This window comes from Aulostomus chinensis, chromosome 14 (assembly GCF_037954235.1).
Source record: "Aulostomus chinensis isolate RoL2024-O1b breed Wild chromosome 14, RoL_Achi_v1.0, whole genome shotgun sequence".
NCBI lineage: Eukaryota > Metazoa > Chordata > Actinopteri > Syngnathiformes > Aulostomidae > Aulostomus > Aulostomus chinensis.
In genome coordinates this window covers 8,092,552-8,118,342 of record NC_141333.1, presented here as the reverse complement: position 1 = coordinate 8,118,342, position 25,791 = coordinate 8,092,552, and the positions used below count along the sequence as shown (strand labels likewise).

The 25,791-nt window shown below is 40.9% G+C and overlaps 1 protein-coding gene across 1 annotated transcript in view; it reads left to right on the top strand.

Moving 5' to 3' along the window:
* The window catches only part of nek7 (NIMA-related kinase 7), a 63,352-nt gene that overhangs the window by 20,680 nt on the left and 16,881 nt on the right, over nt 1–25,791 (top strand). The window contains exons 2-7 of the mRNA XM_086224798.1: nt 1,378–1,465; nt 9,919–10,059; nt 10,794–10,856; nt 14,567–14,677; nt 20,061–20,169; nt 20,911–21,018. Of these exons, the coding sequence (XP_086080924.1) occupies nt 1,406–1,465; nt 9,919–10,059; nt 10,794–10,856; nt 14,567–14,677; nt 20,061–20,169; nt 20,911–21,018 (592 nt within the window). The 5' untranslated portion in view covers nt 1,378–1,405. The remainder of the gene's footprint in view (nt 1–1,377; nt 1,466–9,918; nt 10,060–10,793; nt 10,857–14,566; nt 14,678–20,060; nt 20,170–20,910; nt 21,019–25,791) is intronic.

Genomic DNA, 25,791 nt, shown 5'->3' with positions numbered 1-25,791 from the left:
CAGTGCCATTTCCTCCTTCATTGTACCGGAGGATTTTTAATTGGCCCGTGAGGTTTGAGGTCTTGCTGTCTGTTGTCATAGGCGACAGAGATGACAAAGACAACTGACAGTTTATAATACATTAATGACAGCTCTGCATACAGACTGCTCTCAGTTGGATGGAAAAACATGCAAATATTCCATTGCGAGATGTATGAAGTCCTTTTCATCGTAGGTGGAAGTTGAACGTGTTTGTGACCATTCTTTTTGTGTGCATCTAGAGATAACTGATTGTGGTGGAAGTATAACCCATCTGAACTAGTCTTGGCTATTTCTTAACACCGAATACCAAAGTTTAGCCTTTCGTTCATCTGACTCTGTCGATAGTTTTTGCTCGTTAACACAAGCAAACTGTGTGCAGACAAATGTGTCCTCCCACACGTCAGCACACTCAAACACACAGCAGATATGTATATACAAATTACTTCAACTTACTTTTTATGTTGTGTACACAAAAAACATCTCACCTTAAGTACATGTAGGTGAAACATGATTGTTGTTATGCATATACTCCCTCCTGCGTACATTATGATAAACAAGCTGGTGCCCATTGTTATATCGTGATTATGTTTTATGTATTTAGGAGTGCTCTAGAGTTGATTCTAGAGGAGCTCTCACATATAGATTAAGTGGAGACCATGGAATCATAAGATAATTGCATGTTTGAGTACATTTTTTTGCATCATACTTTTTCAAAGATTTGCGTAAATTATTTATTCAGGTAAATTTCATATTATAGCATTGTCTATTCTAAAAGATTATTAAATCAAGCAACTGGTGAAGTATCTTAGGCAAATAGCTTCCGTCTAGGCTTTATGCCAGAACATGCAACTAGTTAGCATTGTGTCTTACACCCATATCCAGCTCACTCACCTCTGTGTGACTTTTTTTTTTTTTTTTTTTTAGAAAGCAGAACATGAAGCAAAATAGTTTAAATGCTGGCGTAACCAAAGGTCCTCATGGCAGGTTCCTTGGAGGAAACCCAATGATGGTGACTTTATCTCTGCTTTGTCCAGATTAACATTGCTGCCTGCTTTAGCTCCGCCATGCTGCAACATGAGAGCGACCCAGACAAAGGGTGTCAAATCCACAGGCATGACGTGGGACCCAGTTCTGCTGAAAGTGGACACCAGCAATAGTGTGGCAATAACTAGCTCTCGATAGTTTGATGCTTAGCAACCGAGAACAAAAGGGCCCATTTAAGTTATAATTGTCTGCAGAGAAAAAAAATATTATTGTAGAATTTATTTGTTGGTTTTTAGAGGAACTCAGTGTTTTGTGTAAGGGTCTATGTTGAGCCAGCTAACCAGACATTCTATTTTTTGTGTTTGATCTCAGAGGTGGAAAGGATCAAGCGCCTAACACCATGGATATGGATGCCCAGCCACAGGGACAGCAAGCCGCCGTGCCAGTGTTTCAACCCCAGGTAGACTCCACACACAAGCTTTTCTAAAAGGGGTTGGTGATTTGAAGACATAGCTGGTCAGATGATGAAGTATATTGAAATCACAGCCAAAGACCGATACAAAGAGATTATTTTAGCTGTTAACAGTCTCAGTTGACTTCGCCATCCTTGTTGATAAGTGTTTCTATTATTAAATCCATCCATTTAACTAAATGTCTCACTCTGTGATGGGATAAAATGCCACAGGAATGTCGCTGAAACACTGAAAAAGTTGTGGAAAATTTGCCCTACAAATGCCTGCTTTCTAGATTATACATTATGTTGTTCTGTATTGGTTCTACTTTATTTACTAATATTTATTTTGTATCATCCCACATGGTTTGCCATTGATTTTAGTTATGCTGTGGTAAATAAGTAGGAATTTATCAATTTTCTGTGTCTTGTTTTCAAATTTATCAGCTGTGACCAGAGTATCAGATTCTATGCTGATTAAATTTACAGTTATATTCTTTGTGAATTCACACTTCTACAAATGGCAAGCTTTGTATAAACAAACCCGTTGGATTGTTGTGATACTTTTTTTTTTGTTGCTTTATTTCTCAGTTCTATTTTATCATGATATTCTATCCCTTCATCATTTGTTTATTGTAAGAATAATATCCCACCTGCTTCACTCTTCAAACTGTAACTGTTCTCTATTACCTTTTTTTTTTTCCCTGTGTGAGTCAAGTTGCACCTCTCAGTTCTGTCGTCCTTCAGACCACGCTAGCTTGTGTGTGAGATAGACAGCAGTGGATGAATGCTGAGTTGTTTCTATTGATCACAGCTCTGGAGGCTGGCAGAGCATGGCCTCCCTGCGTGCCTCTCTTGGTTCGATACAACTCAGGTTTGCTCTGTGCAGATCTGGTCACTGTTGGATTTTAATACCGCCCTCCAACATTAGGCCCATTGATTTCTTTCCAGAAGGATGTTTTTGCCTCCATAACTATTGAATAGACTTTAAACAAGGAGGATCATCCATATGCCCCAGAGTAAATGTGGATTTTTTTTTGAGACAGAAACAACACTAAAAATAGGCCTGTTGTTGTTTTTGTTGTGTATGCAAGGGCACTGCAACATTAACACTAGAATTGCCAAGGGGGTTAATTTATTCTAAGATTTGTAATTGCAAAATTAAGGATAATTGGGTTGCTCACAGAAGAACTCAGATAAAAGCTCTAATGATTAATTTGACTTTAAGCAACACCCCCATACTCATACACACACAAACACTAGATCATCTGCGTATCTCTCAGTAGTTGGTTATATGTTCAGGCTTAATGATTTTTTTTTTTCCCTCACTGTTTTTCAATCTATTTCTAGCAGTTTTCATCAGTGTTAATTCCAGGCCTACGCTTTGTGCCATTGTTTTAGATATAACAATGCATATTATTTGCTGCCTTCTGTTGTTCCACTCTCATGAAGCACATCTGAACTTATTTCACATTTAGTGGGAGATGGAGAGAGTGAGAGAGTCAGTTAGTGTATGTAGATTGCTGTCTAACCTGCATCCAGATGGGTGTCTTTCAACAAGTCCTGTATCTGTTTCACACTTTCCCAAGGTTCAGTCTGCTTGGCAGTACAAGGGGGGAAAAACACGCCAGCCTCCTGAAGAAATCTGAATTGTATATGTGATGAAGGGTATTCTGTATTGCTTGCAATATCATTTCTCTTAGTCCCGGAGGTATGATGCATATGCATTAGGTAAACGAGATGAGCTGGTAAGATGTGCATTTTTAATGGTGCATTTGCTCTTTGAGTGAGTGGGAGGTTTGGTGAGGAGGCCCCCGCAGATGAGATTTTGATCGTCACTTCGAAGTTTGACAGACACGGATGTGTCTGTGAGCACTGTAAGCAGTTGTGGAGCAGATTGAGGGGAGAAGAAGCAGAAGTACCTTTGGGTTGAATTCTAGTGTTTATAGCTGCCTCTCTTGCTGACTGGCTTGGGATGAATATTGTATGGTGCCACACTCATGGGGGCTGGTGACTAGTGAGTGGTGAGTGTGGGTGTGGGTGTGGGTGTGTGGGCCCCCCTGCCCAACAGTCACTGTCTCTTCCTGTAGTCCTCCCTTCTCTTGAGACTACATACACACTAATCTGAAAAAAAATTTAAACAGACCGTTCCAGTGTGGTGTTCTGTATTTTAGAGCGGAGTCCATTTTTATTCCATTCCATTTCTGTTATTCAGACGGCTTTTCCTCAGCGCGGAAAACCAGGCGACTTGTGGTCATTTAGGGGGTTATAATTTGTGGTGCTGTCGAACCATACTGGGTTATACTGAGAGGTATAACTCTAATTCATACAAATGGAATGGACAGAGTATTTAGATATTACTTTCAGTGCTGCTGTGCTGAATGTTGGCCACTTTGAACCTGGTTTGACTAAGAGAAACAGCTGAATGATGCTGTTGTTTTACAATTTTCCATAGTTACATTTTAGGTGAGTCCTCAATGACAGAGTTACAGGTGACCAAGGACCTTTTGTGTGTCAAACTTGAGTCATCATGTTTCCTTAGTTTACAAATATCCTAAAATCACTCAGAATCAAAATTTTCAGATGTCAGAAATGATAATTCTATGAGGACAACATGTCAAAAAGACGTGTTTTCAAAATTAACTGGCTAGTGTGGTTGTACTGCTTCCCGTTCATGGGAGATGGCACCTCTATGCCGCCGTTGGCCTCTCTGTGGCAGCCATTGGCACTGCTGGGCTGTCACATCAAACCCTCTTCCCTCTGCTGCTTGTCGCGCCCCCCCCCCCCCCCTTCTGTCTCCTGCATCCCTCTTCAACTCTCCATGTGTCTTGTCAGTTGTGTTGGGCAATGGCGTCATTATTGGGCAGCCGGTATCACACTTCTTCCGATGAGCTGTCTATGAGCACTCGCTCGTCCTCATCTGCTCCCTCTCTCTCTCTCACTCCCTCTCTCTTTCTCTTTCAATCCCCCCAGCGAGTGAGTTGGCCATGGCAGTTGTGTGTCACCTTTATGCCCAAGACATACTGTCCCTCATAAAAGTTACCCATCATGCCTTGCCTGTTGCCACTTTATCTCCTCGCCTGCAGCTTGTCCCTATCACGGTTTAGAATGACAGGAGTGCAAATAAGCAGGGCAAGGCAAGAAAGATCAAAATTCAGAAGGAGATAGTCATTATTAACACTGTTTATTTGTCTCAACCTTTAGTGCACTGTAGGTCTGCAGTAATGATCGCCAATGTCTGACATGTGACCTGGTCTATGTGCCTTGCAGTCTTTTATTTGAGTTGATGACCAGATATTGGCTATCTTAAATGTTTTGATGGATAATTGTATCCAAAATAACCCTGTTTTGTTTTCTTATCCACTCCTCTTAGACAGCCCAATAAAGAATCAAATGTAACCTTGATTAGCACCATGTTTTATCCAATTGGCTCAACCACTATATTTAAAACACATGAACACTCATGTTAGGATAACCCTCTCTGCCTTGTCCCCCCCCCCCCCCCCCCAAAAAAAAAAACTGACCCCTGCATCATTCAGGGTCATCCCTCTGTGACTTCTCCTTATGTGTGAGTGTGTATTTGTCAGGGCCTTGTGTTTCAGCTGCAAGCTTCTGATTGTGTGACACCCATGTGCGGCAGATGAGACGGCCTGTCAGTCAGCTGTGGCCTGGCTGCCCTTTGAAGGCCAGGCCAGGGGGCGAAGAGGTGCCGCAAATGGCCTGTGAAGTTTACATACACTGCCCACTGCTAAACAGATTAGCTCTAATGAAGTGTCTAATGCCGGGGCCGCTTGCTGACATAATCCTGCCTGGCAGCCCGGCCCCTTGGCTGCCAAAAAAGACGCCCTCCCTCCAGCCCTCTCTTCCGCCCTCGCACGGCCTCTGCTGCCACCCAAGGCGACTCCACACAGGGAGGTGCCCACTGTTAATCATGCCGGACAGTGTGCGATCTGACATGCAAATGTAGGTCATTGCATATGTAAATGTGTGATTACGGGGCTGGCATGCCAGGACACATTAGCAAGACTGTGCTCTCAGCAGGCGGTTGTCACAGCGCTTTAGAGGCTCATGCTAACATTTGTCAAGCTACCACGCAGCGAATGAAAGCAATGCCCTCTTGCCCCCCTTCCCAACACACACACACACACACACACACACACACACTCACTCTCTCTCTCTCTCTCTCTCTCTCTCTCTCTCTCTCTCTCTCTCTCTCTCTCTCTCTCTCTCTCTCTCTGAATCTATATACCTTGCAAACCAGCATCATTGTGAAAACCATTTCTGCATGTTCTAATTTATATGGGAAGTCACTAGTGGAACAGTATGTTCTTTTAGATACAGCATTTAGTCGTAGCTATTAGTGATGAACTGCAGCAGTTCAGAGGCTCTGGCAGTGCTGCTGTGATGCTGAACAATAAGTTAGAGCTGTGTTTTATGCTCGCTGTCAAAGTGATTCTATCTCCGACAGCTTGGAATGGTGGTGGTGCTGAAAAATGCACACACCTCGGCAGTGTTAATTGGACAAGGCGTCTCATTGGCTCACGCTTCTTCCTTTGGCTGTCAACCTAAAAAAAAAAAGAGAGAGAGAGAAAGAAATCGAATCAAATTGGTTGTCCCATTTCCTCCAGTGCTCTAAGCATATGTGAACAATCCTGTTTTGAGTCATGCTCATCTGAACTGTGTTGTTGTTGATATATTCCTGGGTTAATTCTTGTTACATAGTAGTCTTTTAGTCTCGTACTTAGTCATGTCAGGGTGCAGAAAGTTCTACTGATTACAGCACATCTGACTTAGACATGCGGACTGTCATAAGCACCTTTGGACATTTATATGAGTACAATAATCTGAGATCCTTTGAGCAACTGAGACTTTCTTTCGGGCTCCCCTCTGCACACTTTTTAAAATATCTACAAGTCAGAGATTTTATCAGGGTACTGCAAGGTGGGAAACTTAGCCCCTTGGAGGACTCTGTGATAGATAGTATGATGCGAGACAAGCATAACTCTAAAGGCTTTTTATCCTATGCTTACAACAGACTAAGGAGCCTGGCAGAAAATGAAGCTTCTAAAGCAAAACTTAAGTGGGAAACAGACACTAATTCTACCTTTGAGGACTTCGAATGGAAGGAAATATGTAGTAGCTCTCAATCGTTCTCATATAACAGCCGACACAAACTTTTACAGTTTAATCTTATACATAGGGTTTACATGACTCCACACCGTCTCCATAAGATAAGTAGCAACCATCCTGAATGCTGTCCTAGGTGTAAGACTGAAATAGGATCCCTTCTCCACATGTTTTGGACTTGTAGATGTTTTGAGCAGTATTGGACATCTATCCTGGAAATTGTTAGAGGAATTGTGGGGGTGGAAATCCCAGCCAACCCACGGCTGACACTATTAGGGGACTTGTCGGTCTTGCCAATCAATATGAGAGTCAACACTCGCTTCATCAGACTAGCCCTAATTGCAGCTAACAAATGTATAGCCATTAAGTGGAAAAGCGAGGACTCCCCCAGTGTTTCTCTATGGCTTAAAGAGCTCTCGTCATACCTACCTTCAGAAAAGATCATGTTTAATCTTAAGAAAAAGCCATTAGTCTTTGACAAATGTTGGGGCGGATTTGTAACCTTTTTACACAATAGAGCTGCTCCTATAGGTGATGTCCAGGGTCGGATTTGAAATAGGGCTCGATTCTGGAATTCACGTATGTATGTATAAATGTATGTGACTCCTGCTGTTATTTTATTTACTTATTTGTTTATTTATTCTCTTTTTTTTTTTTTTTTTTTTTTTGTCCACTCTTGTCCATGGGGGAGGTTGGGGGGGGGGGTGTTATTAATACCCTATGTTCACTCTCAAATACTGTATTGTATTCTGTCTGAAATTTGAATAAATAAAATGTTCCAAAAAAAAAAAAGACATGCAGACTGTCACTGTCAGAAATATGTTTTTAGCCAGACTATTGGAACAGATTTAGTTAAGTTTAGCAATTGCTCAGTTATTCTTATAGAAAACTTGGAAAATATTTGCCTTTGCCAGCTCTTCAATTTACTCCTTTAATTTGTGGTTGTGATGGTTTATTTCTCTTTGTTCTGCTGTTTTTAAGGCCACACAATAAGATGATTCATTGGGGGGAAAAAAATCATTGAATCACACAATAATGACCCTACAATATTCTTTTAAATTTTTCTCAACAGTTTCATGGTGTCAAATATATTTTACGATTCCACATTTTGTCATTAGAAAGTGTATAATCATGTTGTGGATGAATAAAATTTCAGCTATTCAGTAAAACAGAATTTAGAATGCAGTCATGCAGTTATTGTTTCTAGAGCAGCAGCAGTAATGTTTTAAAGAGACAAGTCAGTATGCACTCAGTAATATCTCATTGGAATCAAATATTTAATGTGATAGAAAAAATATGAGTGACATCGAAGTCACAAGTAATATTTAGAAATAATTATCTACATACTCAGTCGTTCCTTAACTCTAAGGTGCCTTCTCAGCCAGTGAGATTAGCCACATTTACAACAACTTTCACATTTTAAGATTAATTGCAAATAATCTGGCCATGTTTGCTTGTTTATAACAATTCCCAACAGAAAAAGTAGTTAAAAAAATAGCTTTTCTGCAGGTGGCTTAGTAAATTATAGTCATACTAAGAAAGGGTGCCTTTGTTGTTATTAAGGTAAAACTTTTCTTGCACGTCTGGTTCTTTACATTCATTGCAGTGTCTTGTGTGCTGGTAAAACATGGATACAGAAAGCAGAAGCAATACAAACAACAGCAGCGTAGTCTGATTCTTTTTATTCTGTTAATTAATAAATGAGGGGTTTTTTTTGCACCAAAGTTTTTCAACTACAGGCAAAGCTGTAAGTCAATCTATGTTTTGGCAAATACCACAATGTGCTTCATTTTACAGTTGATTTTGCTCTTACTAAAACACTGACATTCCGCCTGTTTGTTCTGCACTGTGGAGATAAGACAACTGAGTAAACATTTTTGCTCTTATTCTGTGTTTAGTTTAAGTTAACTCTTCCCCGTTCATTGGTCACAACTCGTGACAACTCGTTGGTCACAACTCGTCAACTGATGTTTTGCCTCTGGTCTGCGCTCATGGTAACACGTCAAACTGCTTCAGACGACTGAAGCAAGGAACTTAACACTGCTTTCTTTGTGTATTTAGCTACTCTTTGTCTTCCTTCCCGCTGTTCTAAGTTGCTTTCCCATGAGCTTCTCCCATGGCTACGTTGGCAGAAACGCTAGTGACATGTGGCATTCTAATATCTGTCACCTTCTGTTTGCTCCCGCTGACGCCTCGTACAAGTTTACCCAAAATGGGAAAGGTCACCCAGCCTGCTCTCTGATTTTTCACACATCATATCCAATGGGCTCATACTGATTTGTTTTTTAGTGTTTTTTAGAATTACGGTAGGTGAGTGTCTCAGTCTGCAGAGGCGATCCTGTGGAGAGGAGAGACAAGGAGTATTGTAGTCTGTAGAATAGCGCCAGATTGTCAGGGATGTGACTTGGCAGATAGAGGAAGGAAGAGGGCACCAGTCCAGTTTTTGAATCCCAGTGAACTTAAAAAAAGAATAATAATATGAATAAGTAGAAGAGACTGATAGTTGTATGCATTTATGTAACAGATTTTATGTAAACATGTAGGAAAAGACATTTTTCATGCTAACTCCACAGGGAGGGTGAGAGCGACTGTATACAGAACTACAACCATCAAGCTGATGGTGATTTATCAGCCTGTCTAGCATGCACAAGACAGAATTTCAAACTTTAACTTGTTACTCTGGATTATTATCTATCCAAATATCAAAGAATGATACAAGCATGTCTAACTTAAGGGGTAAAAGCTTATATTATGTTGAAACCACTCAGCAATATATTGTGACTTAAGATTTGGGATTTCAAACTTCTAAAGATATAAGGAAAAATATATTCCATAAACATCTTGGTGTTCTATTTTTAGCAGTTTAAATGACGGTGAAAAAAATTCACTGTCCTTAGACTTGGAGATGTGATGCAGCAATGCAATAAAGTGTCTACCAAAGTATGACGCATCAGCCTAAATGCCAGGCAAATCAAAGCAGTCTCCCAGCAAAACAGGCCCAGCGGACTCACGGCCTCACAAGCGTTTCACCAACAAACTTTAGCCCCTCATGATTCCCTCCTTCAGCAATGTGAAGAAAACTTGATGTTTATGTCAAGTGAAGTCATCCCAAAATGTCATTTTGCTATGTCAGCCAGGGAGATTTTGTTTTCAACTGCATATTGGTAAGACATAGTGGAAAACTTTCTTGTTTTACCTTGATGAGAGGTATGCGCTGTACAGACATGGACTTTTAATTCCATTTTCTGTATTTTCCCTTCTAATATATCTGTGACCATGTGAACCTGCATGACAGTGTGTTCAAATTCATTCATCTAGCTGCTTCTGTTTTTCAGAAACCTCTGCAACCAGATATGGGCCACAATTCACTTGCTAACTTCCAGATTGAGAAGAAAATTGGTCGCGGGCAGTTTAGTGAGGTTTATCGAGCGAGTTATCTGCTAGACAACACATCTGTGGCCCTGAAGAAAGTCCAGGTAAGACACAGCAATTGTATCACTTTGAGTTTCCTTCACTCTTCACCAACAACACATGCAAATACACAATTCAGGATTTGGAAAGATGTACAACTCAGATAAAAAGTCTTGAATCATTACACACAATGGCATTGTTGCTTCACAGAATAATTCAACCTCATGGCAAACAGAACACACACAAGCGTATGCTAATATATCCCAGAAAAGAATGGGTTTTTTTTGTTGTCCAGCTCTAATGAAGAACTTTTAACTCATACACATCACATTGAATCTTTCAGGTGTAGAGTGGAACAAAACACAAATAATAGTTGATATCCTACCCCTATTCATGGGATTCTTTATTGTGTGTGTGAACTGTGAAGTGTCATCTACGTTTAAGATATGACTATGCAGTTCTCATGGTGATAGTGCATCAGTTAATACACGCATGTGCACTCGCGCACACACACACACGTATTCTCAAAATACGAAGAGGATATGCAGTTCTGGTTGAACATTTATGCACATCCAGTTCACACATACCTTACATGGAGATATGTTCGTGTTACTTCGATGCGAAACACCTGTAGTCACTGCAATGCCACCCTTCAGATAACAGCAACCATGTTTTCTCTTAAGTGTCTTTTTTTCTTACTTTCTCTGCATCTCTCCATCTTACCACTTCTTGAATATGTCATAACACGCCTCTCTGTCCTGTCTCTCTCTCTCTCTCTCCCCTTTTGATCTCCTGATAGATATTTGACTTGATGGATGCCAAAGCTCGGCAAGATTGCATCAAAGAGATAGATCTCCTTAAGGTAAAGAACCAGAGAGGAGGGAGACAGCGTCATTCGCTGCACACTGTTCTCTTAAGGTGCCTCAGCTGAGACCTTCCACCACAGGAAAACAATTGATCTGCACCAGACGGCTTGAATTTGTGTGTGTTGCGTGTTTGTGTGTGTTTACTTGCATGTATATGAAAGCAGAGGGTGTTGTGAGCATGTGTGCACACAACTGAGACTGTGAATAAGTGTGTGTTTGTGTGTGTGTGTGTGTGTGTGTGTGTGTGTGAGAGAGTGAAAGTGAGTGAGAGACTGTGAAGACCTGTTACTGTTTCCTTATGTTTTGAGGGAGTGTGTGTGTGTGTGTGTGTGTGTGTGTGTGTGTGTGTGTGTGTGTGTGTGTGTGTGTGTGTGCGCGCGCACGCGAGTGAGTGAGTGCAAATGAATGTTACACCCCTCTAGGCTCACATTGAGTCTTTTTTTATGGCAGAACTATTTTTTGGTCTTTTTTATAGCTTAGGAATGGGCAACATTGCTCCAGCGTGAATAATTATTAACCCTGATGTGTCTCTTTATGCTTTAGCTCCTCCCTCTCCCTATTCTCAGAGTGGTTTCAATTATCAAGCCACTGCCACCACAAGCGAGTCAGCTCAAATGCTGATGAACAAATTAATGACAACTTCAATATCTACCCCCCGTCTGCAAGATCTACATGTGTATCAGAAATGTGTCTGTGTTTTCCTGCATGTGTGCATTCATGCATTCCTGGTAATATTTCCTATCATATCTGCAGGCTTCTATCACATGTGTTCACTGAAGGCTGTTGGTGCAAATGCTTTCACATATACTGTAGGGAGAACAAGAAAACAAATTAAATTAGTTTGTGCCACTCAGACACTTCAGTTAGGCTCCCGGGGCCAATCAAAGATAGCGATACTGTGATGCAGACAAGGCCCTGTAGAGAGACGTAATCTGAGTAGCAGATCTCTGACTTGATGGCACCAGACAGCAGGGTTTGCCTGGATCTATATTTCCTACCATGGGTCAGGGCAGGGTTAAATGTCACATTCTACCAGTTACATACATTGCTTATATTCTTTAAAAATCTCCTGTCCCCTTTATTTCTTTGTGTGCTGGCCTCCTGGCCCACTCATTAGAGGGATTCTCACTCTCCATGCCATTTTTTTCATCATTTTTATTCTGCTTCATTCTTGCTATTTTGTCTATACCTCTCTGGCACAATTGCCATGCCATTCCATTCATCCTTCCTCCTTTACATGTCCTTGTGTCATCTTCCCCTCTCAAAGGTTTTTGTTCCCCTTTTCATTCTGTAAGCTGATTGCTAGTGAACATGGAAGTTATCCGGCCCTTCGCTACCCAGCCAGCCTGATAATAAAGGGCTGAGTGTGAGAGAGAGACAGTCCTACTGCCTTATCCCCCCCCCCCCCCCCCCCCCCCCCCCAGACAGGCCAACAGGAGACACAGCCAAATCAGAATAATGAGAGGCATACTGGCATGGACCAACTGGAATAACACACATACATGTGCGCGATCTTACACACACACACACACACACACACACACACACACACACACACACACACACACACACACACACACACACACAATCACAGCCTCTCAACAGTCTGCCTATTTGTTTGTTTGTCTGTCTGTGTTTATGTCTGCTTATTCATCTGTATTTTCCTGTTCTGGCATGATGATTTCAACTTGAGAATCTCACTTCTCACTCTGTAAATCCTTGCTGATAGGAATGTTGTTCAGAGAAAAGGCCTGCCAGTGTGCTAGTTTCACAATCCTTGCAATCCCACAGCAGTGTGTTCCTCTTGCGTGTGGTTACTATCAAGCCTGGACTGTATTCTAAAGACTAATGATCTGCCCTTATCAGCGGTGAAAGTCCATAATTATGTTTGTTTGCTTCTTGTGTGTGTTTTTATGAATTTATGTGGTACGTGTGTTGGTTCCGCATCTGATTAGATTACACTAGGGGTTTACTGACTAGACGAAGAGCTGGCAGCAACCAGCTTTATTTGATACTCACACTATAAATCTACTTTAATCTGTAGGTTTCTTGAAGGACAGTATATTTCTTCTGCAAGATTCAAACCAAAAACAGTGTATGTGCTTATTTTCTCATTTATAGACTGAAAACTTATCAGTGTCATCTTCGTCAGAAAAAGTGTGTGTATCTGAAGTCTTCCTCAGCCATAGTTCAGCTTTGTACCAGCTGCATTCATATGAGCATGTTATTCAATTTATGAATATCCTATAACCTAATTTATTACCATGGATAATTTTGTACCATCAGATTGCATTAGTCAGTATCTTGTTCTTCTTTGAAACACATCACCAGCTCACCAAATGTATCACAGTCTTGCATGATTAAGTAATTACACACACTGGTGGGTCTCAGGCAGCGTATGTAATTACATAATCATGCAAACTTCTATCTGATATTTTCCAATGGATGATTGTTGTGTTGCAGCAGGCTTCCATCCATCATTTACATAAACATCTGTGTGTGAACATCATCTCTACATTTCTCTGTATCCTTTGCCTGCGGTTCAAGTTATGGAAGCGCAGTGGGTTGGATGGGGAGGGAAGTAGGGGGGCACTTGTCATCACTCCCTGGCTGCGCTACAGTGTGGAGTCGTGTGGAACTGCCACTCTGAGCCAAAAATACATCTGGCAAGAGAGAGGACAAGGGAGGGAGAGGGAAAGATGGAGACATAGGGAAGGTAAAGTGAGAACACGCGAGAATTGTGGAGGGATGCCGAGATGGAGTGGAGAGTGTAGTGTAGCGTAGAGTTGTGCACTGCGCTCTCCTTTCCCTTCTTCTCTGCATCATTCAGAGCATGAACATTTCTTTAATCACGGCAGAGGAAGCGAAGCTGAGTGGAGGATGCATGTCACACTGCTCCGTCTGCTCGCATCACAGCCCCCCTCACAGCCCCCGACATCGCCATGCCACAAAGCTCCATGTCTCCAGCCCTCCACATATCTCTCCCTTCCTTTCTCCCTCCTTTTTCTGCTCACCTTTTCCTTCAGCTCTTTTTTTCTTCCTCACCTTTGTTCTCTTTTCCTGGCTGCTCACCCTGCCCTTTCACCATCATTCCTTCTAATTGTCTGTGTCACTGTGCCATGTGTATTCTTTCCCCTCATAGCACCTACCCCTTCTCTCTTCTTGCTCTGGATGGATATAGACTTTTTGTTAACTACAAACAGTGCTATTCTTGCCTTATTGACCATCCAACAGGAAGGAATTTCAGCCAGAGATGAGCCAGGGATGCTTGTTTTTCTGACTGCCAGCCATGTCAGCCTGTCAGGCGTGTGTGTGTGTTTGTGTGTCTTACACATGAGTTGTTGTCATCACAGACAGAGAGGTTGTTGTGACATGTCACCCAGCTTTGTCACACTTGAGGACAAAACCGTCTCATTAGGTCCACACTTAACCTAAAATTGAATCCCAATATGGATTCAGCTGTTTGCATAAATTGGTTCTAACTGGTGAAGAATTAAAATACTCAGCTGAAATAATGATAAATACGCTTTTATATAAATTATATAACAGTTTTGCAAGAAAAGGCAGCCTGTTGCTCTTTTTTTAAATGCTAAAAATTGTTTTTATTCTTAGATTGGGTATAATGTGATAAATGGTGCTCTTAATGTGACAGCTACCATCAACAAAACCTCCAAATTCTCTATAACCTTTATTTTTCATCCAACAGCAACTGAACCACCCAAATGTGATAAAGTATCATGCATCTTTTATTGAGGACAATGAACTGAACATAGTACTGGAGCTGGCTGACGCTGGAGACCTCTCACGTATGATCAAGGTAAGGAACTTTACACCACAGCAGCCCTGCTAGCTCACACCTCCTCCCCCCATCTCGCAGGAAGAGCATTTCATGACTAATTCATACAGATGCGAAATACTTAAATAAATGAAAAATTTATGTTAGAATTTCAAATAAACACAAACTCTTTTTTTTTTTTTAACAAGACTGAAAATTAATCCATTTAGTCCCAATGGCTTGCTGGTTTTGTTCAGTTTAGGACCAAAATTGATGATTTCATGTTTTCCAATACACTGACCTATTGAATATATATCATGAATGATACTGATTTTTATTTTCTTTCACCTATTTTTAAAATCTGTAAAATGTATTATATTGTAGAGTGGAATGCACTTACTTAACCCTTTCTCTTATTGCACTCTCTTCCACTCTCCCACTCTCTCTCTCTCTCTCTATCTCTTTCTCTCTCGCTCTCTCTCCCACTCTCCCTCTCTCTCCCACTCTCTCTCTCTCTCTGTCTGTCTGTCTCTCCCACTCTCCCTCTCTCTCTGTCTGTCTCTCACTCTCTCATTGATACCACACTTTTCTGTGAACTGAATTGTGCACATAAAAACCCAGGCGCTTGCATGGCACATGTGTACACAGAACAGAATCGACAACCAGTACGTGTGCACAAATGCAGTCCCTACACACTCCTATAAAATTACTTCTTTTTTTGTGGGATTGAATAGTTTCTGTGCCCCCCTTACATGAACACCCCCTCCCACTCCAGTTCTCACACTGAGTGTCAGAAGGAATGCTGGCTTGGAAACAACAAACCGGTGATGTGGCCTTGTATAACTAAAGGAATGGAGGCTGGAGGTCTGGGTTGTGGTTAATACTGGATTTTGACTACCTGGGACTACTGAGTCAGTGTGAATCATCAAATCCACAAGGACCACCAAGACCTCCTAAAGTCCCCCTCAATTTCAGTAGTCTGTGTGGACATCTGCTGTAACTCACAAAAGGATGCTGTGAAGAATACAGTGATGGTCATACATTTACTCATGTGAGGTAGTAGTTATTTTGAACTAGTAGTATAATTATTTATCTGCTCACATACATATAGAGCCATCTTATATGTTTGAATGTATTTCAAAAGGTATAGAGACAAGGCTGATTCTTTTTCAAGACTTCATACAATATTTCCAAATGAAAGAATTTTTTTTTTTTAAATTGCCCCATTTTAGAATGTCAAAGGAAGTGGGAACAAAGTCCTGGATATCCCCCATTTAATGTGTTGGTAATCTGTTCGTGCTTCAGCCTTCCAAACTTGATTGAAATTCAGCTCAGTGTTTTATGTGCAGTACTGTTGATGAATGGATGGAAGTCACAGAGAACATAACCTCCTTGCTTGAGGTAATTGATGGATATTTTTAAATGAGCGCAAGGGGGTTTGGTCAGGCAGCTGATTTAATTTTTTTGTGAGAAAACCATATCAGACCCATATTATTCCAAGAAGGATATTTTTCTATGCCTGGAAACATGAGTGGAGCTTAAATTACTGTGGTAACCAGTGAAATAAACATTGAGTAAGCACATAACTAAGTGTTCTTTGAGATGAAGCTCATGAAATGAAGCATCGAGCTACTGAATGTGTCAAACTGACCATGCCTTAAACCTCGACCTTCTAGCTTTCAGTGTGGCAATGTTTGCTGAAGCTGAAGCAAAAAAAGGAACATGGTTGTTCAAAAGTAGTAGCAATTATTTGCCAGGCTCCGCCAGTTATTCATCTTTGAGTTAGACCAAAGCCTTCGTTATTATAAAACCTGCCAGTATAGCAAATTAGTGGTGTGCATGTAAAAAGCCTGGTCTTCTCCCATGCATAAATGATGCTGCAGCGTTGTATCAGCACAGCTCGACAAGCTGTTTGCAGTCATACTCAGCAGCTCCACATCCGCACAGTTCAACACAGCAAATTAGGAGAGGCGAGGATTAGTGGTACAAGAGAGTGAACATGGCAGGCTGAACGTATACACACACACACACACACGCGCACACTCTGAATACATTCAGTATAGTGTACTATGTGAGCAGAGAATGTGCAGACACAATCACGGAGACATGCAAATGTTCACAGATGCAATTTTACAAACACATTACATGGCATCCTGAAGAGTTAAGTTAACAAAACACTGAGCAATACTTCTATTTTAGCTAAGCTACCAAGGATGCTGGGAGCATTCAGACTGTGTCATCTCTACAGCTGCTGACAAGACACACTCATATACACACAAGCACACATTGCTTCTCAGCGCCATTCCTCTCCTGCTCTCTTCTAAATGATTTGTTTTCCTAATATAACAGTTGCAGTCCAGAGGCGTGTGCTAGGGCACGGTCCCCCCTTCCTGGGCCGTAATGTGAAGTAAACACATTCGTACAGTGTGCCATATGTAAAACTGAACCCCCTCGACGCATGAATTTAACATTTTTTATTCTTTTTGATTTCTCATCCTCCACACCGCTTTTTTCCTTTCTTTCTCCTTCCTTCATTCTCCCTCTCTCTCTCTCTCTCTCTCTCTCTCTCTCTCTCTCTCTCCCTCTCCCTCCCGCACTCTGACCATCTCAGAATTCAAATGAAATCAAATGGTCCTTGATTTGCATGCGCTTACAGAATATTGCATGTGCAGTGTTTGCTGTTAAAGGCATGGAGAAGAGGGTGGTGGTGGTGGTGGTGTTGGTGGGCGTCTATGTGCTCCCCCATTGACATCAAACAATCTTCTGATATGGAAATGGGAGGGCAAGGGAAGAATGGCTCCTTACTGAGGCTTTGTTTGGATGTGGGCCAAGGTCTATCTCTCCCTCTTTCCATCTACCTCTATCAGTCTTTCTTCCTCTCACACTTTTCTCTATCTCTTTCCATCAACAATGTTCTCTCCCTTCCCTTAACTCCTTTCTCTCATTCTTAAACTCTCATCCCTCTCTGTCTCTCTCTCTCTCTCTCTCTCTCATAGTGCATCCACCAGTAGTTTTTTCTCCTCCTTTATTTTCAAACTCACTGAAGATAGATGGACCTATCATTGCTGTGGAACTTAATAGATACACAAACTTGTAATACACTGAGTACTGCAGCCTTAGTAAAGGCGGTATCCTAATTCAACTGCTAAACAAATACATCCAACCTTTCAACGATCCATCAGAAGCTCCTCCCCCATAGGCATGGATGCCCATTGCCAAGGACAGCAAAACTGAGGAATGCTGAGCTTATCAATACATTTTACAGATAATAGTATAACAACCTGGAAAAAAATATTGGAATTTAAAGCAAAAATTCCAGGCTTGGAAGAGGGTTTGAATCATATGGACAGAAAACTTTGGAAAAGTCATAGAAATGTCCTTCATGAATACCTGCATACAAGAATATATCTGGTTTAGTTGAGATGGATTGGGAACTATCTTTTGGTTAATATTGATCTGCTTTAATTCTTTTAATTAGATTAGACTAGTAATTTTTTAAAGATCTTTCATGTGTGAATAGATGAGCATATACAAGTCTGAAGGATACATTGAGAAATTTCTGGTATTTTTTATTTTACAAGAGCAAGGAAGGAGATATAATGGCAAGGTTAACAGTGAGTGGACTGCTCCAGGTTGTGTTGCATCAGGAATAATGTTGTAAGCAATATATTAGACTAGATAGAACTTTATTGATCCTTTGGGCAGAGCCCTCAAGAAATTCAGGATCTGTCATTATCAAAACAGAACAGGTCTTTTGGCTCACTGAGATGTTACCTGGTCGTGGACAGAGATCCTACAGCACTGATGAACTTTTGGGAGGACCAAACCACTATGCTGTTATCTTGTGTAGGAAGTGGCCAAAGAGCTTGAGTGCCTGCTTTTGCTTTTTGCCTGGCATACGGCGGTGGGGGCTCCGTTTGTCTAGGAATCCCCATTTTTTGTCAGGTAAACTAGTTAGAAGCAATGGAGGAAATGGTCCTACTTCATGTCTTGCTGTGTCATCGGCTGTAGTCCATCTCCATCTGTCGTCGCCAGGTCAATACACTTCTCACACTGCAGGACTTGGACTCCTCTGCTCAGATATTTGGCTTCAGCGGTATCTGTTGGTTGTCTACAAGAGCTGGCGAATCTTATCTGATCACATTTATTTTCAACCGTTCACACACATCAGTCAAGAGCTGATGTCACCTTTGTCACTGTTGGTATTGAAATACTTGCCAGCAGTCAACCTGTTTGAACAGGTTTAATGAACCAGCTGAAACAGAAGAATCTGTAATGTAGACCAACAGTTCAGCTTCATTTGCAATGAGTCTAAAATTGTGACAAATTCTCGTGAACCTAGTTCGTCATCTCCCAAATACAGGAGGAATGGCTGAAAGTGGCTGATGTGTATGTACTTGTTCATCCTCGCTAAACTGCAATTAGGATTGTGATTTCAGGAGTATTACTGAGTTTTTCCTTTACATTTTTATTTTAGATTGTTTTTGTCTATTTGTTGATGTATGTGTGACTTAATTAAATTTGTGAAATATCGTTCATCCATCACTTGGTTAGACAGTCGCTCTGACATTTAGGTCATAAAAAGATAGAATTAGATTTCTTGGGAAGAAACTGAAACTGAAAAAAATTCTAACAGATTTTAGAGGGCCCTTCAAAACTCTTCAAATCTAATTGTTGAACAGGGGTTGTGCTGTATATATTTTTAAGTCATTGACTATCTTGGCTTCCATATGGGGCCACAGACATCCCATAAAAGCCTACTGGTAGCCAAATGTCTTTTTTACCCGCTGGACTCAAAGTATCAGCTGTTGATTGTTGTCATTGTGGACGGGGACGCTGCCTCGTCTAAGTTAAAGCTCTGTCATCACTGTGGCTTTTCTTTTGAAGGACCACAGGCTTGATGATCCAGATCAGGTCAGCCCTCTAAAATAAATAAACTAAAATAACAACTAGAACTGTGTGCCACTTAAAGCCGTACTTAACAAAAGAGCTGTGTGCCAGATGGAAGAGGTTTTGAAGGTACCACAAATTTCGTCTTTGTTCCCAAGAGTGCATGTGCTTTCCATTGTGGGCCATAGAGAAAATGAGACGGGGCTTGGTTAGGCAGGGGACAGAATGAGAGGAGAGTGGTCTGGGTTCCATTAAAAGTGGAGCCGCAGAGTGGGAGACCGAGACTGGGGATGGATCCTTTATAGGCTCACATAGACCTAAACACTCTGCTACCATCTTAAAATTGTACTGCATGCCTCACAAAAAAGTTTTTGATTCCTATGAAAAGGTTTCATTTGCTCCCTCTTCTCAGGTGTGCTTAACTTGGTGTGTGTGTGTGTGTGTGTGTGTGTGTGTGTGTTTGCGTGCGTGTGTGCGCACGTGTGTGTGCGTGTGTATGTGTCTGTGTGTACATGCATTTTCATTTACATTGCAGCACTTTAAGAAACAGCGGAGGCTTATCCCAGAGAGAACAGTGTGGAAGTACTTTGTCCAGCTCTGCAGCGCACTTGAACACATGCACTCCAGGAGAGTCATGCACAGAGGTAGCACGCGCGCGCGCACACACACACACACACACACACACACACACACACACACACACACACATAGATATTCCAGTTAAAGTTAGAGAAATTATTCTTCCTGGTTTACTACATTGATATCTCAAACCTGCCAGCAGTATCATTCACTTTTGATTAATATAAAAATAAAAACAAATGGTAAACTCAGTGAATTTTCTTCAGTGTGAATGGTCTTGTTGCATATGACAGACTTATTTGTTGGTGTTAAGCAAAACATAGACCAGAGAACACAGTGTTAATGGCTCCACATGCTTTCAATAGGACCCAGTCAAATTAAGTCCTGGATCCATGTACGCACCCCCCCCCCCCCTTGCTCTCCCTCTCTCGTCACACTCACTCAGAGCTACAGGTGATGTACTTCCGTTGGACTGTCTCTGATTAAGCTACAGGGACACTAATGAACCCTGAGCTCTGAGTTTTAACAACCACTTAACAGAGAATGCCTATTCAAAAGCCGCTTACTATTATGCGGAAGCAGTAAATTTCAAAGGCTGATGTGGGTCACATTAACCTTACCATAGAAATACCAACAGAAAATGTTTAGCTAGCAGACTGAACTTGATAAGTTCAATTATGGACGAGACCAAAAATACAATTTCTCGATATTAAACTTTTTTTGGAAATCATTAATAACTGGGTCACAATTTTCTTGTTAATAACAATAAATGATAGCAATAAACAGATATTTGTTCTCTTCTCCAGATATCAAGCCAGCCAATGTATTCATCACAGCTACAGGAGTAGTGAAACTAGGAGACTTGGGATTGGGACGGTTCTTCAGCTCCAAAACCACCGCTGCTCACTCTCTCGGTAATTCACAGTCGTCTTTGTATCCTTGGAAATGCACGAGGAAAGACACACCGTCTACACCAATGCACATACAGACACTCACTCAAAGCGGCCCCAAGTAATCACCTGCAGTTGGATGTGTTTCATTAGGCATGGTGAGACCAAAGCCATGTGTCACATTGCCGTGCTGCCTGGCCAGGGTTGTGCCCAGCTCCTTCATAGGCACTTAGCTACTTCCTGTTGCTTTGACCTCTGACCCTTACACAGATGAAAACTGGCACTTGACACACAGCTCTGATTGTGACCGTGTGCCATAAAACAAGCCGGCAAACTTTACAATCATTGTTATTATTAGCAGTAGTGGGTTTGTGTTTGTCACTCATAGGAATTTTTTTTTTCTCAAAAGTAATGGGAATTTAAGCCTTAATAATAGTGAATAAGTTTAAGATTACACCAAAGAAATAGTTGTGAAGAACCTGACACAACCTGACAAAATGGAACCACATGTTCAAGTATGTCCTTAATTCATAGGATGCTGATGACTTTGAGCCACTTTGTGTAAATCTTAAGGATCATTTAACATTGTGACAACATTTCATTTCCTCGAGACAAGGAAAAGATCTAGACATTTGCTACACTTTAAAGGAAACATGGGGTTTAACACAAATGCACACACAAAGAAACCCCCCCAACACACACACACACACACACACACACACACACACACACACACACACACACACATACACTCCTCTTCCTGGTTTCAAAGGTGTCTTAGTTTTTAAAACAGGAGCCGACCTCTTAACAATTTGTTAACTGCCGGTCCCGAACGGCCTTCATCACTAATGTGAAACTTCTCCTGCATCTCTTTGTTTGCTGGCATCACAGTGTCAAGAAGAGGCAGGATAGATGCTTTGTTAGGAACTGAAAGTGGTTGAGATCACTCAATGAAATCAGTACAGCCTCCAATTAAACCAACTTGCGAGAATCAGAAAATGCTTTCCATGCTTTGTTTGGTGCATGGTAGGAATGATTTAAATGATGATTTTGGTATGTAATATTTAAACCTGGGCTTTTGGGTCTAAATTATTAAGTCTCAGCAACAATATTGAGCAAGGATGTCTTATTAATCATGTAGACCTCCAAAAGATGGTGAAAATAAGATCCAGTTAGAGTGTGTGTGTGTGTGTGTGCGTGTGCGTGTGTGTGTGTGTGTGTGTGTAAATTGTATCGTCCCCCTCAACATAAGAATATAACATGAGATTTGAGGATCGGCTTGATTTACCTCAACAGTTATAACAACAAAAAATTAGTTTCTCTCCAATGACTTTCCACTTTTTGTTGTAGAAAAATGTTTATGGAGGTAGACAAAGTTTCACTATCCCAACATTGGAAGAGTTCCCATTTGTATTAAAAAGTATATATATTTTCCATATCAAAACAAATTTCCTTTACCCATTTTATAAACGGATGTTCTTTTAACATTTATTAAGTTTGATTCCAAATGATTTGCCTTTTTAAAAATGTTTAATCTACACAAAGAACATCAAAGTTGTAACATTTCAATATGTTGAGATCATTTGATGTCATCCTCTCTTCCTGTGACCTTTAGTTAGTTACTTGTGATATTAGTGTTGAAATTAATCATTTGTCACTCTTTATGTCCTTGAATCAGTTTGATATCCAACATTATAAAGATGTGGCACATGTTTGTCGTGGAAATGATTACATTGGTTTCAATATTTCCTGTTGAGGTACGTGAAGATTCTGTGGCAATTCGAGCTGCTTCGTGGATTAGGATATGTAGAAAAATGAGTTCCATGGGCCAAAAAAAAGTAAAAATGCTGCTGTTCACACTGTCTCACCTCCCTATGTCAAACTGTTATTACCACAAACAGCATGCTATTCTCAGCCTCTGTACAGCAGCAGCCCAGCCTTTGATAAAGTGTGAATCACATGATCAGCTCAAACCCTGTCAACTAAGCAGCCTGAAGAGGAAGCAGAGCGGGATGAAAATGTCTGTGATTGCTCATTAAACGTTGAGTCCACAGCACCCTCTTTAGGCTGACAGAGGACAAGCAGCCCCACGAGCAGAGGGGTCAGCCTGAACGCTCTCATCATTAATATGATGCAGCAATTAGGATTCATTCCTCCTTTCTGTAAACTACACAAATTTTTGAGTAACATTTATTCCTGTGCTGAGTAAGTGTAGTTTTTTTTTTGTACTTGATGATGCACATTTGAATTTATCAACATATTTGCAAATTATATATTTACATGTGTTAAACTTCAGTAAGTGACAATGGTTAAACGGTATGTCGTGATGTTTGGATATGTTAGGTTGATAAAATTGAAATTCAAGGTCAGATAATGATCTCAAATATCTTGATTAGCTGAAGTACTTTATTTTAATATTGAGACATCAATAGATTCAATGTCTATTGATATATTATCATTTATAAAATGAAACTACATTCGTCTTGCAATCATTGATTGGAAAAGTGGGGGGAAAAAAAACACAATTAGACAAAAACCTTACACTGAAAATAGCTCTGGCTGTTTCAGCATGTGCTGAAAATCTTTTGTTAGTTTTCTGTATAATTTACAAATTGTAACTTCCAGGCCTGACCCAGGTGCCACTGCACCTCCTACACATTCATGAGAAATGTCGACATTTCGAACAAGAAGCGTGACATTTTTGGACACTTGGATGTCTTCCCTGGTGCAACTGCTGATCCAACACCACTTACTGTTACATTCTTACACTGTTTGTGATAACTCTTTCATGTGACTTGTTCATAGTGTCTAATAAATGTGATTTGAAATAATTAAGAAATGGTTTGGCACTTAAAGTGGCTATACAGCAACAGAAGTAAACCCTGCAGCTCAGCATAACCTGACAACACGTCCCTCCATTCTCTCTGACCCTGGAAATCTTTCTTTCTTTATAGTAGTTTCTAGTCACAGATCTCTCTGTCTTTGTCACCTCTCCATCCTCCCTCGTCTGTTTCTCTGCCTCACATATTCTCACCTCTCTTTCGATCAGTCCCTCTGGTGCCTTGACTTTTAGTCATAGAGAGCGACAAAGGTGTGGGTGAAGGGTAGCTAGACAGAGAGGAAGAAGGTGTTAGAAATCTAAAAGTAGAGAAGGGAAGACAGGAGGGCGAAGAAAGAGTGAGAGGAGAAAGCAATGTGTTGGATAAAGAAAGGAGCATTAGAAATAGAAGAATATATAATAAATAAACAGAAAGGGATAGGTAGAATGTGTCCAGCAAGAAGGAAAAGAATCTGACAGAGTGACATGGAGGAAAAGAGGAGAAAAAAGAAAGCAGAGCAAAAGGAAAAAAGTTAGAAAGAGCAGAGTAATAGGAGAGAATATGACAGTGTGACAGAAAAAATGGAGGAGAAAAGGGAGAGCAAGAGTGAGAGAGGGATAGAAAGAAAGAATGTGAGGAAGAGGTGTGTGTGTGTGTGTGTGTGTGTGTGTGTGTGTGTGTGTGTGTGTGTTTGCACAATTGCGTACCAGCATGGGTCTGTAATGAGCCCAGCCAACCAGCTGAACAGTAGAACAGCGTGGTGGAGCTGAGATGGAGGTCCAGGCATACAGCCTGTCAGCTCTTAGGCTTTCAACTCAGCCGCTCAGCAGCCCGCACAAACACACACCGTTTTTTTTTTTCATCCTCACACACTTTTGCACACATCGAGAGACACTCAGACTCTTTGTCTCCTATACAGATGTATGTATGCATAGAGACACACATGCACATCTATGTGGGCTGACTGCGTGCACATATGCAGCAAGACATAATCGCGCACGGCCCCATAGATCTGCAACATACATACACACTAACAGACACACACAGTGAGACATACAGTGTATGCATCATCACTCTGGGACTGACAAACACACACACACACACACACACACACACACACACACACACACACACACACACACAAACACACACAAAATAAAGACACCCACTACGCATTTGCAGCTTTTCAGTGCTGAAGAAAGGTATGTAGGATTATTGTAAATAGATGAGAGAGAGGAAAAGAACAAAAGAAAGGTAGTAACAGAGGCCGACTCAATCATTAAAAGAACAAGAGACTAGCCAATTGGCAGTAATAAATAGTATAATATACCTGCAATTAACACCTGTAATGAGGAAGGTGTTAACGATGAGATTCGGGGGTGGGGGGTGCGTGCGGAATGAAGAGGAAGGGGAACAGAAACGGAAACACTTCAGGGAGATTGATGTTGGAAATAATTATGACAATTTCAGTATATGTTTATATAAATACTTGGTAATATTTTAAAGGCAACCAAGAAAGTTGTGAAACAGAAAGTGGTAGGCGAAGAGCCAAAGTCGAGGTGAGAGATCAGCAGATGAATGGAAAAGAAAGAAAAAAACAGGCAAAGCAAGGAAATACAATGAATGCTTGATAACTATAACCATGAGTTATAATGCTGGCTCCGCTGCAGCCCACAACTTTACATCTTATCTCTAAATACATGATAGTAGAGAGCTTTTTAAGCTCTTGTCCAAAGCCTGAGTGAGAGATTCAGTCACTGCATTGAGATTCTAGATTAAAGTGTTACAAAACTGGTAATCGATGAGAGTAAGTATTAATGAGAGCTGCGTGTGAAATGCTTCACAGTGTTTAAATTGACCTGTAAAACCTTTAGATTTTGCTAACATTATGTGTTAATAAGGAAGTAAGTGAGCGTGCGCAATCAAATTAATACATGTTTTTAAACCTCACCAGTTTAAGCTCATTAAAGAGGACATT